The 16,076-nt window shown below is 40.9% G+C and overlaps 1 protein-coding gene across 1 annotated transcript; it reads left to right on the forward strand.

Moving 5' to 3' along the window:
* The first annotated feature begins 6,602 nt into the window (after nucleotides 1–6,602).
* Nucleotides 6,603–8,587, forward strand: LOC118804850 (perforin-1-like). Its single transcript, XM_036565472.1, has 3 exons — nucleotides 6,603–6,621; nucleotides 6,764–7,294; nucleotides 7,399–8,587. Exons 2-3 carry the CDS (start codon nucleotides 6,765–6,767, stop codon nucleotides 8,585–8,587), a joined length of 1,719 nt encoding a protein of 572 aa, XP_036421365.1. The 5' UTR covers nucleotides 6,603–6,621; nucleotide 6,764.
* Nucleotides 8,588–16,076: the final 7,489 nt, after the last annotated feature.

The following is a 16,076-nucleotide window of genomic DNA, read 5'->3' on the forward strand; positions in this document are numbered from 1 at the left end:
TACAAATCAAGCAGCACTTATGATACTAAACAGCTTAGCTAATATAGCTTCTTTTGCAGATTAAAAACTTATATGAAAAATAAAAAAAAAAATGGTTTCATATTTTAAGCACTACTTAATGAATTTTTGCCTTACAAGCTGTATTTTGGTTGAAGTAAAGCATCCACAAAGACAAACCTGAGTGAATTGTCTTCTTCAAATAAGGCTAATTACTTATAAACACAGTTTAAAACATGTAAACACAGGGTACATTTTTAATTTTAATAATTATATTATATTACTTCTTTAGAGAATTTTCCACATGAATATGTTTCTCCGATTTAGCTGATTAGTGACAGCGTACACTCCTGGGCAAAAAAAGCCCAAAATGACAAAATGTTAAGCTTTTAATGGTCTTAACAACAAATCATAAAGGAAGTAGATAAACTTTGATATGATAATTGATATGATAAGTTGATAAACTTAATATGGGAGAGCTTTTCCCTTTGATTTCTTTACATGTTGAAGTTTTGTGTGTAAATTTATAGACAACCTTTTACAGAAAGAAGAGTCAGTATTTTTCCACTCAGCACTGACGGCTTCAAACAGCTGAAGAACATTGCCCAGCTAGTTTGTGTTTAATGTGAGACCAAATATACTCTATAGGGTTTAAACCTGGACTCTGAGAAGGCCAAAACCATCAGTAAACACCATTGTATTTTGGACTTTCAGATATTTTATTTTTTTATTTATATATTACATTTTGGGGGCGTTTTTTGTGTGCTTTAACACAACTTCTTCAGCTGATTAGTGACAGCATAGAGTTGGCAGAGAGAACAAAATACTGTGGTGTCGCGCTGCTGTGGAGTGCAGGAGGCAAGGCCATGAAAGGTGAACATGCAAAGAGGCTCTCAGGAGGCACCACCCACTCGGTAGGGGAGGCATTTATTGCTGTTAATGTTGTGGATGTTAGTCAACATGTGTGATATTACTATAAAGTGAAAGTGTATTCATTAGCATACTTTTGGTATGTCCATTTATTTTGACTATGTAATATTTTAAAATGACAAAGAGAAGAAAAGATACATCAAAAAAAGGAAACAACTTAACCATGAATGAATGTAAAATGGACAGAGGTGGAGGCAGCAGGAAAGCGGTTGCCCCTGGCCCCACCCTTCAGTGCGTCACAGTGACCATAAAATGAGCTGATTATTCAGAATCCGAATCCGAATCGCGTATTTCGCCAAGTATGTTACACATACAAGGAATTAGTCTTGGTGAGTCAGAAATGTATGACATGTAACATACTAAAGAGACCAGACAGCTCACAGACTATTAACAAGTACTGAGCTGAGGGAAAAGTAAAATAAAATACAATAAACAGATTATAGCATAAAGAGCAATAATAAAAACCGTGAAAGAAGCTCAGGAGATGTACATATGTGTGTTTATCTGTACATACGTAGATATGAATGTCTGTACATATGCAGGTCAAGCAGACATTTGCTATAAAATATACTACAAAAACTATTTTATACAGAATATTACAGAGTAATATGAATATTTGTAAAAATATACTTGTACAGTTGTGCAAATAAGCATTATGCTGCAGGAGGAGTTACACTGTAATACTGTTAGGAAGGTTTGTTGGTTCAGCTGAAGTTTAAAGTGCCAGCCCCAAAAGTACCTGGTTACTCTTAACTGTTTTCATCTTGTCTACATTCTATATTCTCCGTAATTGTACTGTATTCTGCCCTCATTAACACAGGCTGACCAGTTCCCCTGACCAATTCCTTCCTCTTTTATTGATTCACAAAACTTTCATATTCAAAGTAATTTCAGCATTTAAGCATTATTTTGAGTGGGCCAATAATAAAAGTGGGCGGGCCTAGGCCTGCTAGCCCCAAAGTAGCTGGTTACTCTTAACTATTTTCATCTTGTTTACATTCTATGTAGACAAAACAGATCGTAGGCCTTTTGGTGAAAAGTGCAAAAAAACTCAGAATGCCCACGACTACTTTCTCTGACAGAAGGAGAATTTTAGCAGTCTGGTGAGGAAAACTGAAAAAAGCAGATTGTAAAAAGTGTGGTGAGACAAAATGATTGTGATCATGAAAATGTATTGTCTTTTTGTCACAAGTTGAAGAACCAATGCATGGCAATTTTTTTGTACCTGACCAAAGATACCTACATAAAGCCACCACAGTAAGCTCCTCCTTCTTCCACTAGTATTTAACGTGTGATATGTGGTTTTGCAGGTTTCACATCTCAGAGTCACCTCAGATAAAGATACGACACAAGTAAGTTCTGAAGGGAATAAAAAATTATTACATTTGTAAACTGTTTACTAATACTTAAATGTTGTGTGTATACATACTGTGGGCTGCACCATAGACCACAAAGAGTTTGATGTTTATAATTGTTTTTTTTTCCCATTGATTATTAAGAAATGACTAAAGGATTTTTTTTTCTATTATCAGAATGGGGTGGATGTGTCGTTACCTTGTCAGCTGTTGGATGTGGTGTTCTCTTCTCTCCATGGTGAGAAGAACAGCTTAAGTTTAAAGTGCGAAGTTTCCACTGTGGTTGATGAGCTACATGTCCGGTTGTGCTGGTTTTGGTGGCCTCTGCTTCCTCTGCAAACTGAGAAGAGCCAGAGCCCCAGCCCCCATCATGTGCACCTTCTACAGAGGTACCATCAAGATCATCCTGACCAGCTGCATCACTGTGTGGTACGGCGCCTGCACTGTGTGCTGCCGCAAGACACTCCGGCGCATCGTGAGAGCAGCTGAGAAGATCGTTGGCACCTCCCTCCCCTCCCTCCAAGAGATATACAGCTCCCGTCTCACCCAGAAAGCCCTCTGCATGGCAGGTGATCCCACTCACCCACTACACAGCTTCTTCAGCCTGCTGCCATCAGGGAGCAGACTGCAGAGTCTCCCGGCCAGGACTGGCAGACTGGGGGACAGCTTCATCCACCAGGCTGTCAGGATGCTTAACTCTCTCCCAACTTTGCCCCCCCTCCCTCCTTTCTGCCCCCCACACACACAAAGTTTGGACCCAAACACAGGTTCCTGACCCCACTCCCCAATACTGAACACTGACATTCCCAGGGACTGTTACGCACTCATCACTTTAACTGCTCCATAAGCTCATTCTAATTGCACTACTGTTTATAATTGCACCATTTATACCCACAGACCTTAATCTGTATGTGCATTATGTCTTTATTGTTAAATTCAGGGACCTTCTTATATTTATAGAAATTTTTATTATTCATTTTTCTACAATTAGTGTTTATTTTTATGATTTTTACGATTTGTGTGAGAGGGGTCAGCTGTTAACATCGGGGTCTGATCAGGGTCTCCTTTGTCGAATTTTTCATTTCATAATGCGCTAAATGTTATCAGCGCTAAGAGATCTGGACTGCAGGCAGGTCAGTTTGGCACTCGGACTCTTTTAATACAGAGCCATGCTGTTGTTATATGTGCAGAATGTGGTTTGACATTATTTTGCTAAAATAATCAAGGCCTTCCCTGAAAAAAACATCATCTGGGCGGCAGCATATGTTGTCAAAACGTGTATATTTTTGTTCAGCATTAGTCACCCATACCATGTGCACTAATGCACCCCTATACCATCATGAATACTGGCTTTTGAACTGTGCACTGATAACAAGCCTGTTGGTCTTTAGCCCAGAGCACACAGTGTCCATGATTTCCTAAGAGAATTTCAAATGTTGATTTGTCTGCCCACAGGACACTTTTCCACTTCCCCTCAGTCCATTTTAAATGAGCTCAGGCCCAGAGAAGGTGGTAGCGTTTATGGATCCTGTTTGTATTTGGTTTCTTCTTTGCGTTTTAGAGTTTTATTTACCATTTGTAGACGCAGTGATGAACTGTGTTCACAGACAGTGTTTTTCAGAAGTGTTTCTAAACCCATGTCCACTACAGAATCATGTCTGTTTTTAATGTAGTGCCTGCTGAGGGCCTGAAAATCATGGCCAGCAAATACTGGTTTTTGACCTTGTCCCTTGCATACAGAGATTTCTCCAGATTCTCTGAATCTTTTAATGGCATTACAGAGCATAGATGATGAAAAGCAAAAGTTTTTTGCTATTTTACGTTGAGAAACGCTATTCTTGAATTGTTGCACCATTTGATTGTACAGTCTTTCACAGAGTGGTGAACCCCTCCTCATCTTTAGTTCTGAAAGACTCAGCCTCTCTGGGATGCTTTTTTATACCCACTCCTGTTACTGTCCTGTTGTCACTCAACCATCAGTTGTATTTTTTAGCATTACACAACTTTACCAGCCTTTTGTTGCCCCCTTCCCAACTTTTTTGGAACGTGTTTTTGGCATCAAATTCAAAATGGGCAAATATTTTTCAAACAACAATAAAATTTCTCAGTTTCAACATCTGATTTGTTGTTTTTGTACTATATTCAATGAAATATAGGGTTTAAATGATTTGTACATCATTGCATTTTGATTGTTTTTTGGAAATGGTGTTGTAGTTACAGGTCCTTTTCCTTTCAGGCTAATAACAATCATTATCTGTTTCAGTTAATTTTTTTTTACGAGTAACACATCCATCTGTTCAGGTAAAACAACATTGTTCTCTGTAATAACAATAGGCTAAGATTTTGATTTGTCAATGTTAAACAATAGAATTTCAAATATGCCATGTGAGGGCGTTTTGTTTTTCTTTTATTGATTCACAAAACTTTCATATTGAAAGTAATTTCAGCATTTAAGCCTTATTTTGAGTGGGCCAATAATAAAAGTGGGTGGGCCTAGGCCTGCTAGCCCCAAAAGTATCTCGTTACTCTTAACTATTTTTATCTTGTCTACATTCTATATTCTCCGTAATTGTACTGTATTCTGCCCTCATTAACACAGGCTGACCAATTCCTCTGTCCAGTTCCCCTGCTCCCCTGAAAGGTTAAATGTTGTAAGTCACTCACTGTGACACATTTCCACTGTTTATCAGTCCATTTTAGATGAGCTAGAGCCCAGAGAAGTCGACAGCGTTTCAGGACATTGTTGTTATGACTCACACTGTGCATAGTACAGTTTGCATTTATGGATGCAGCGACAAACAGTGCTTATTGACAACACTTGTCAAAGTATTCCTGAGTCCAGTTGGTGATATCCATCACAGAAGCATGCCGGTTTTTAATGCAGTGCTGTCTGAGGGGTCGAAGGTTACGAGCATTCTTGGGGCCACCAAGTGCTGAAGCGCACAGTGCCTATCCTCTGTTCAATGACTCACTAAAGAGTTCCAAACTGCCACTGGAAGCAACATCAGCAAAAGAACTGCACATTAGGAGCTTCACGAGATGGGTGTCCATGGCTGAGCAGCTACCCACAAACCTAAGGTGAAAGTGCACAATGCCAAGCGTTTGGGGGTCAGTGGTGTAAAGCACGCTGCCACTGGACTCTGGAGCAGTCGAAACGTGTTCTCTAGAGTGATGAATCAGCTTCTCTATCTGTCAGTCTGATGGACGAGTCTGGGTTTGGTGGATGCCAGGAGAACGTTACCTGCCTGACTGCACTGTGCCAGCTGTAGAGTTTGGTAGAAGAGGGATGATGATATGGGGTTGTTTTCAGGGGTTGGTCTAGAACCCTTAGTTCCAGTGAAGGGAAATCATAATGCTTCAGCACCAAGACATGTTGGACAATTGTATACTCCCAACTTTGTGGGAACAGTTTGGGGAAGAACCTTTTCTGTTCCAGCATGACTGAGCCCCAGTACACAAAGCAGCTCCATAAAGTCAAGGCTGGGTGAGTTTGGTGTGGAAGAACTTGACTGGCCCTCACAGAGCCCTGACCTCAACCCCATAGAACACCTTTGGGATGAACTAGAACGGAGATTGTGAGCCAGGCCCTCTCGCCTAACATCATGAATGGGCAAAAATTCCCACAAACACACTCCAGAATCTTCCAGAAAGCTTTCCAGAAGAGTGGAGGTTGTTATGGCTGCAAAGGGGGACCAACCCCATATTAATGCCTATGGATTTAGAATGGGTTGTCATAAAATCTCCTGTATGATGGGTAGGTGTGCATATAGTGTATGTTAGCACCAAACTAAGCATTAGCATTTAAGCTCTGTCATAAACACAGACATCTGATGCTTTGAAAAATGCAATGTAAAACTCATGAAAGCTCAGGGGAACGTTGGCTTTTTTCAACATATACCAACAATAACTTTCAGTCGGCTCTGGAGAACCAAGCCAAAACAGATTTTAGGCCTTTTGGTGAAAAGTGGAAAAAGACTCAGAAGGCCCACGACTACTTTCTCTGACAGAAGGAGAATCTTAGCAGACTGGTGAGGAAAACTGAAAAAAGCAGATTGTAAAAAGTGTGGTGAGACAAAATGATTCCAGATACTTTTCAGATATATTGATTAAGCAAGTAGTTTACATTGGACTCCTTTAAGACTAAGTGATCATGAAAATGTATTGTCTTTTTGTCACTAGTTGAAGAAACAAAGCATGGCAATTTTTTTGTACCTGACCAAAGATACCTACATAAAGCCACCACAGTAAGCTCCGCCTTCTTCCACTAGTATTTAACGTGTGATATGTGGTTTTGCAGGTTCCACATCTCAGAGTCACCTCAGATAAAGATACGACACAAGTAAGTTCTGATGGGAATAAAAAATTATTACATTTGTAAACTGTATACTAATACTTAGACCACAAAGAGTTTGCTGTTTATAATAGTCTATTTTTTCCTATTGATTATTAAGAAATGACATAAGGATTTTTTCTATTATCAGAATGGGGTGGATGTGTCGTTACCTTGTGAGCTGTTGGATGTGGTGTTCTCTTCTCTCCATGGTGAATAATGAACAACTGGAACTGGGCGGTCCACAAGACTGTGAGAATGCAGACTTCGTTCCAGGCTACAACCTTGGTGGAGAGGGCTTTGACGTAGTGAAGATGGAGCGAAAAGGGTCTTATGTTATCGACGTGGAGAAGTGGGACATCGGGAACGGCAGATGTAAAATGTACAAGAACGCATACATGAACAAGGAAAAGCAGAAGACACCTGCAGCGGTGGTGTTCTGGAGAACACTCCCAAAGTGTTCGATGAAGGTTTCCAGCCAGACTTATGACTCGAGTGAAGCTCTTGTGAACGACTCTACCTCGTCAATCTCAAACAACTGGAAAGTTGGACTTGATGTGGTGTCTAAGGCTTCAGTTTCGCTAGGAGGCACTCATTCCCGTGAATCACAATTCGGTATGAAGAAGTCAAAGGAGGACAATTTCAGTTTCACCAAGCATGCTGTCAAATGCAGCTTTTACAGGTGAGGCATTCTGCTGTGTAAATGGTATAATAAATAAATCATTGTTGCATAGGTTTCACTGCGTATTGATAATAAATACATTTGCCTTCAAAATTCCTCCACAGATATAAAATAGTGTCTTCACCCCCACTGCATCAAGAGTTTCTTCAGGCTGTGCAGTCTCTTCCCCGAGAATATGATCCACACTCCTATCAAAGCATAATCGACATGTTTGGCACACACTTTACCACAGGAGTGGAGTTGGGTGGGAAGATGAAAGCAGTAACAGCCATCAGAACCTGCAAGGCAGCATTGAATGGACTTTCGGACACAGCAGTCAAAGACTGTTTGGACGTGGAAGCATCAGGCACATACAATGGTGCTACTTTGAGGGCAGAGTTCAAACACTGCCAAGCCCTAAAGAAGAAAATGAATACAGATGAAAAATTCAGCTCAATGTTTAATGACCGACAGACAGAGATTACAGGAGGGAACGTCAATGGTGAAGATCTCCTTTTCTCCAGAACCTCACATCCAAATGCTCTAAAACAGTGGCTGGATTCCCTGAAGACCATCCCAGATGTGGTGACATACACTCTTAAACCCCTACATTCAGTGCTGAACAATAAACACCCTGCCAGGAAGGGACTGAAGAAGGCAGTAGAAAATTATATCCGTGAAAATGCTTTGAAGAAAGTTTGCTCTGAGTCCTGTAAGATAGGGCATCACAATAATGCAAGAGATCGCTGTGCCTGCGTTTGTGAACCAAGTCAGAATATACGGTCCAGCTGCTGTCCTACTGAAAAAGGTCTAGCCACACTGAAGGTCTTCAAACTCCGTGCCAAAGGTTTATACGGAGACGTCTGGACTGAAACAGATGGTTCTGTAGAGGTCAGGTATGGTGACACGGTCAGACGCACTGCAGTAATTAATAATAATAACAATCCACGCTGGAGAGAATCATTTGAGTTTGGTCCTGTCAAGCTGTCCATCAGCAAAAAACTCTCTTTCAAAGTATATGATGCAGATTCTTACTGGAACAGTGACCTTCTTGGAAAGTGCTCCTTTGACCTGAGAAGTGGACAAGTGACTGACCTGTGTACCTTCCAGTATGGCACCTTCTATTTCTCCTATACTGTAAAATGTGCTCCTAGTCTGCAGGGTCCAAAGTGTGCAGATTACAGTCCTTCTCCGATGGACACTCATCTGGCCAAAATATTTCACTCCAGAAACGGCATCCTGGCTAAAGATATGTGGAAGCTCCAGACGGCCCAGAATTACTCCAATAACCTCTATTTCAAAGGTTATAAGTAATACAAATCAAGCAGCACTTATGATACTAAACAGCTTAGCTAATATAGCTTCTTTTGCAGATTAAAAACTTATGAAAAATGAAAAAAAAAAATGGTTTCATATTTTAAGCACTACTTAATGAATTTTTGCCTTACAAGCTGTATTTTGGTTGAAGTAAAGCATCCACAAAGACAAACCTGAGTGAATTGTCTTCTTCAAATAAGGCTAATTACTTATAAACACAGTTTAAAACATGTAAACACAGGGTACATTTTTAATTTTAATAATTATATTATATTACTTCTTTAGAGAATTTTCCACATGAATATGTTTCTCTGATTTAGCTGATTAGTGACAGCGTACACTCCTGGGCAAAAAAAGCCCAAAATGACAAAATGTTAAGCTTTTAATGGTCTTAACAACAAATCATGAAGCAAGTAGATAAACTTTGATATGATAATTGATATGATAAGTTGATAAACTTAATATGGGAGAGCTTTTCCCTTTGATTTCTTTACATGTTGAAGTTTTGTGTGTAAATTTATAGACAACCTTTTACAGAAAGAAGAGTCAGTATTTTTCCACTCAGCACTGACGGCTTCAAACAGCTGAAGAACATTGCCCAGCTAGTTTGTGTTTAATGTGAGACCAAATATACTCTATAGGGTTTAAACCTGGACTCTGAGAAGGCCAAAACCATCAGTAAACACCATTGTATTTTGGACTTTCAGATATTTTATTTTTTTATTTATATATTACATTTTGGGGGCGTTTTTTGTGTGCTTTAACACAACTTCTTCAGCTGATTAGTGACAGCATAGAGTTGGCAGAGAGAACAAAATACTGTGGCGTCGCGCTGCTGTGGAGTGCAGGAGGCAAGGCCATGAAAGGTGAACATGCAAAGAGGCTCTCAGGAGGCACCACCCACTCGGTAGGGGAGGCATTTATTGCTGTTAATGTTGTGGATGTTAGTCAACATGTGTGATATTACCATAAAGTGAAAGTGTATTCATTAGCATACTTGTGTTATGTCCATTTATTTTGACTATGTAATATTTTAAAATGACAAAGAGAAGAAAAGATACATCAAAAAAAGGAAACAACTTAATCATGAATGAATGTAAAATGGACAGAGGTGGAGGCAGCAGGAAAGCGGTTGCCCCTGGCCCCACCCTTCAGTGCGTCACAGTGACCATAAAATGAGCTGATTATTCAGAATCCGAATCCGAATCGCGTATTTCGCCAAGTATGTTACACATACAAGGAATTAGTCTTGGTGAGTCAGAAATGTATGACATGTAACATACTAAAGAGACCAGACAGCTCACAGACTATTAACAAGTACTGAGCTGAGGGAAAAGTAAAATAAAATACAATAAACAGATTATAGCATAAAGAGCAATAATAAAAACCGTGAAAGAAGCTCAGAAGATGTACATATGTGTGTTTATCTGTACATACGTAGATATGAATGTCTGTACATATGCAGGTCAAGCAGACATTTGCTATAAAATATACTATAAAAACTATTTTATACAGAATATTACAGAGTAATATGAATATTTGTAAAAATATACTTGTACAGTTGTGCAAATAAGCATTATGCTGCAGGAGGAGTTACACTGTAATACTGTTAGGAAGGTTTGTTGGTTCAGCTGAAGTTTAAAGTGCCAGCCCCAAAAGTACCTGGTTACTCTTAACTGTTTTCATCTTGTCTACATTCTATATTCTCTGTAATTGTACTGTATTCTGCCCTCATTAACACAGGCTGACCAGTTCCCCTGACCAATTCCTTCCGCTTTTATTGATTCACAAAACTTTCATACTGAAAGTAATTTCAGCATTTAGGCATTATTTTGAGTGGGCCAATAATAAAAGTGGGCGGGCCTAGGCCTGCTAGCCCCAAAAATATCTGGTTACTCTTAACTATTTTTATCTTGTCTACATTCTATATTCTCCGTAATTGTACTGTATTCTGCCCTCATTAACACAGGCTGACCAATTCCTCTGTCCAGTTCCCCTGCTCCCCTGAAAGGTTAAATGTTGTAAGTCACTCACTGTGACACATTTCCACTGTTTATCAGTCCATTTTAGATGAGCTAGAGCCCAGAGAAGTCGACAGCGTTTCAGGACATTGTTGTTATGACTCACACTGTGCATAGTACAGTTTGCATTTATGGATGCAGCGACAAACAGTGCTTATTGACAACACTTGTCAAAGTATTCCTGAGTCCAGTTGGTGATATCCATCACAGAAGCATGCCGGTTTTTAACGCAGTGCTGTCTGAGGGGTCGAAGGTTACGAGCATTCTTGGGGCCACCAAGTGCTGAAGCGCACAGTGCCTATCCTCTGTTCAATGACTCACTAAAGAGTTCCAAACTGCCACTGGAAGCAACATCAGCAAAAGAACTGTGCAATAGGAGCTTCACAAGATGGGTGTCCATGGCTGAGCAGAAGCACACAAACCTAAGGTGAAAGTGCACAATGCCAAGCGTTTGGGGGTCAGTGCTGTAAAGCACGCTGCAACTGGACTCTGGAGCAGTCGAAACGTGTTCTCTGGAGTGATGAATCAGCTTCTCTATCTGTCAGTCTGATGGACGAGTCTGGGTTTGGTGAATGCCAGGAGAACGTTACCTGCCTGACTGCACTGTGCCAGCTGTAGAGTTTGGTAGAAGAGGGATGATGATATGGGGTTGTTTTCAGGGGTTGGTCTAGAACCCTTAGTTCCAGTGAAGGGAAATCTTAATGCTTCAGCACCAAGACAATTGTATACTCCCAACTTTGTGGGAACAGTTTGGGGAAGAACCTTTTCTGTTCCAGCATGACTGAGCCCCAGTGCACAAAGCAGCTCCATAAAGTCAAGGCTGGGTGAGATTGGTAAAATAAGATAAGAGATAAGGTAAGATAATCCTTTATTAATCCCACAACCCACAACGGGGAAATTTGCAGTGTTACAGCAGCACAGAAGACAGAGCAGCAGGAAATATACAAACAATATATAAAATAGAATAAACAATAAAAATATAAAGATATATGTATATGTACAAAAATTACAAGAAAAATATACAAAGTATTAAATTTAAATTTAGAAATGTAGAAATGTATGTATTGTAGTGAGTATTGCACAGTGAATAAAATAGCAAATAAATAAACAGTAATAAATGGAGAAATATTGCACTTGACATAATTGCACATAATGGTGGTAAACATGTTGACAATGATCTGCAGTGAATACGCATGGTGGATTGAGATATTGCACACAGTAAAGTGCTGTGGCAGTGATGTTGAGAGTTCTTGCACATGGAAAGTAATTGTAAACTACTGTCTACTGAGTGCCGTGACTGTTATAGAGTCTGACAGCGGCTGCGAGGAAGGACCTGCGGTATCTCTCCTTCACGCACCGCGGGTGCCACAGCCGGGCACTGAAAGAGCTGCTCAGTGCTGTCAGAGAGCGGTGCATGGGGTGGGACAGGTTCTTCAGCATGTTTGTTAGTTTAGTCCTCATTCTCCTGTCCCCCACCACCTCCACTGGGTCAAGAGGACATCCCAGGACAGAGCTGGACTTCCTGATGATCTTATTCAGTCTCTTCCTGTCAGCAATGGAGATGCTGCTGCCCCAGCACACCACTCCATAAAAAATGGCTGATGCCACCACAGCGTCAAAGAAGGTCCTGAGAAGTGCCCCCTGCACGCCAAAGGACCTGAGTCTCCTCAGGAGATGTAGCCTGCTCTGGCCTTTCCTGTAGAGGGCAGCTGTGTTGTCAGTCCAGTCCAGCTTGTTGTTGAGGTGAACACCCAGGTACTTCTAGGACTTCACAATCTCAATGTCCATTCCCTGGATGTTCACAGGCACTGGAGGAGAATGTTTGGACTTGCAGAAGTCCACCACCAGCTCCTTGGTTTTTCCTGCGTTGATCTGCAGGCAGTTCCTCTGGCACCATTCCACAAAGTCCTGCGTCAGTTCTCTGTACTCCCTGTCATCTCCGTCTGTGATGAGGCCGACGATAGCAGAGTCGTCAGAGAACTTTTGCAGGTGACAACTGGCAGAGCTGTACTTGAAGTCCGCAGTGTAGAGGGTGAAGAGAAAGGGAGCGAGGACAGTTCCCTGTGGAGCCCCCATGTGGAAGAACTTGACTGGCCCTCACAAAGCCCTGACCTCAACCCCATAGAACACCTTTGGGATGAACTAGAACGGAGATTGTGAGCCAGGCCCTCTCGCCTAACATCATGAATGGGCAAAATTTCCCAAAAACACATTCCAGAATCTTCCAGAAAGCTTTCCGGAAGAGTGGAGGTTGTTATAGCTGCAAAGGGGGACCAACCCCATATTAATGCCTATGGATTTAGAATGGGTAGTCATAAAATCTCCTGTATGATGGGTAGGTGTAGGTGGTATAGTGTATGTTAGCACCAAACTAAGCATTAGCATTTAAGCTCTGGCATAAACACAGATATCTGATGCTTTGAAAAATGCAATATAAAACTCATGAAAGCTCAGGGGAACGTTGACTTTTTTCAACATATACCAACAATACCTTTCAGTCGGCTCTGGAGAACCAAGCCAAAACAGATTTTAGGCCTTTTGGTGAAAAGTGGAAAAAGACTCAGAATGCCCATGACTACTTTCTCTGACAGAAGGAGCATTTAAGCAGTCTGGTGAGGAAAACGGAAAAAAGCAGATTGTAAAAAGTGTGGTGAGACAAAATGATTCCAGGTACTTTTCAGATATGTTGATTATGCAAGTAGTTTACATTGGACCCTTTAAGACTAGGTGATCATGAAAATGTATTGTCTTTTTGTCACAAGTTGAAGAACCAATGCATGGCAATTTTTTTGTACCTGACCAAAGATACCTACATAAAGCCACCACAGTAAGCTCCTCCTTCTACCACTAGCATTTACCCTGTGGTACGTGGTTTTGCAGGTTTCACATCTCAGAGTCACCTCAGATAAAGATACGACACAAGTAAGTTCTGAAGGGAATAAAAAATTATTACATTTGTAAACTGTATACTAATACTTAAATGTTGTGTGTATACATACTGCGGGCTGCACCATAGACCACAAAGAGTTTGCTGTTTATAATAGTTTTTTTTCCCCATTGATTATTAAGAAATGACTAAAGAATTTTTTCTATTATCAGAATGGGGTGGATGTGTCGTTACCTTGTCAGCTGTTGGATGTGGTGTTCTCTTCTCTCCATGGTGAGAAGAACAGCTTAAGTTTAAAGTGCGAAGTTTCCACTGTGGTTGATGAGCTACATGTCTGGTTGTGCTAGTTTTGGTGGCCTCTACTTCCTCCGCAAACTGAGAAGAGCCAGAGCCCCAGCCCCCATCATGTGCACCTTCTACAGAGGTACCATCAAGAGCATCCTGACCAGCTGCATCACTGTGTGGTACGGCGCCTGCACTGTGTGCTGCCGCAAGACACTCCGGCACATCGTGAGAGCAGCTGAGAAGATTGTTGGCACCTCCCTCCCCTCCCTCCAAGAGATATACAGCTCCCGTCTCACCCGGAAAGCCCTCTGCATGGCAGGTGATCCCAATCACCCACTACACAGCTTCTTCAGCCTGCTGCCATCAGGGAGCAGACTGCAGAGTCTCCAGGCCAGGACCAGCAGGCTGGGGGACAGCTTCATCCACCAGGCTGTCAGGATGCTCAACTCTCTCCCTACTTTGCCCCCCTCCCCCCTACCTCCTCCCTGCCCCCCATACACACAAAGTTTGGACCCAAACACAGGTTCCTCACCCCACTCCCCAATACTGAACTCTGATATTCCCAGGGACTGTTACGCACTCATCACTTTAACTGCTCCATAAGCTCATTCTAATTGCACTACTGTTTATAATTGCACCATTTATACCCACAGACCTTAATCTGTATGTGCCTTATGTCTTTATTGTTAAATTCAGGGACCTTCTTATATTTATATTAATTTTTATTATTCATTTTTCTACAATTAGTGTTTGTTTTTATGGTTAGTGTTTAGTGTTTATTTAGTGTCTATTTAATTCACACATTTTCTGTTTATTGTCTATTTAATGTTATTGTTACACCATGGGGTCTGAGAGTAACGCAATTTCAATACTCTGTATGTCCTGTACATATTGTAGTATTGACAATAAAGCTGACTTGACGACTTCCAGCAGAGGGAAGTGGCTGAAAAAGTTGATGTCCAGGATGAGAGGGGTCAGCTGTTATCATCGGGGTCTGATCAAGGTCCCCTTTGTCATATTTTTCATTTCATAATTGAAATTCGAAGAACTTGACTGGCCCTCACAGAGCCCTGACCTCAACCCCATCGAACACCTTTGGGATGAACTAGAACAGAGATTGTGAGCCAGGCCCTCTCGTCCAACATCAGTGTCTGACCACACAAATGGATGAATGGGCAAAAATTCCCACAAACACACTCCAGAATCTTCTAGAAAGCTTTCCAGAAAAGTGGAGGTTGTTGTAGCTGCAAAGGGGTGACAGGGTGACATGAGTTTACATTGGGCTACTTTACGACTAAGTGATCATGAAAATGTATTGTCTTTTTGTCACAAGTTGAAGAACCAATGCATGGCAATTTTTTTGTACCTGACCAAAGATACCTACATAAAGCCACCACAGTAAGCTCCTCCTTCTACCACTAGCATTTACCCTGTGCTATGTGGTTTTGCTTGTTTCACATCTCAGAGTCACCTCAGATAAAGATAGAACACAAGTAAGTTCTGATGGGAATAAAAAATTATTACATTTGTAAACTGTATACTAATACTTAAATGTTGTGTGTATACATACTGTGGGCTGCTTCATAGACCACAAAGAGTTTGCTGTTTATAATAGTTTTTTTTTCCCATTGATTATTAAGAAATGACTAAAGGATTTTTTTTCTATTATCAGAATGGGGTGGGTGTGTCGTTACCTTGTCAGCTGTTGGATGTGGTGTTCTCTTCTCTCCATGGTGAGAAGAACAGCTTCAGTTTAAGGGTGAAGTTTTCACTGTGGTTGATGAGCTACAGCTCTGGCGAAAAAGCTGTAAGCATGTCTGGTTGTACTGGTTTTTGGCCTTGTCCCTTGCATATAGAGATTACTCCAGATTCTCTGAATCTTTTAATGGCATTACAGAGCATAGATGATGAAAAGCAAAAGTTTTTTGCTATTTTACGTTGAGAAACGCTATTCTTGAATTGTTGCACCATTTGATTGTACAGTCTTTCACAGAGTGGTGAACCCCTCCTCATCTTTAGTTCTGAAAGACTCAGCCTCTCTGGGATGCTTTTTTATACCCACTCCTGTTACTGTCCTGTTGTCACTCAACCATCAGTTGTATTTTTTAGCATTACACAACTTTACCAGCCTTTTGTTGCCCCCTTCCCAACTTTTTTGGAACGTGTTTTGGCATCAAATTCAAAATGGGCAAATATTTTTCAAACAACAATAAAATTTCTCAGTTTCAACATCTGATTTGTTGTTTTTGTACTATATTCAATGAAATATAGGGTTTAAATGATTTGTGCCTCA

This window comes from Colossoma macropomum, unplaced genomic scaffold (genome assembly GCF_904425465.1).
Source record: "Colossoma macropomum unplaced genomic scaffold, Colossoma_macropomum, whole genome shotgun sequence".
Lineage (NCBI taxonomy): Eukaryota > Metazoa > Chordata > Actinopteri > Characiformes > Serrasalmidae > Colossoma > Colossoma macropomum.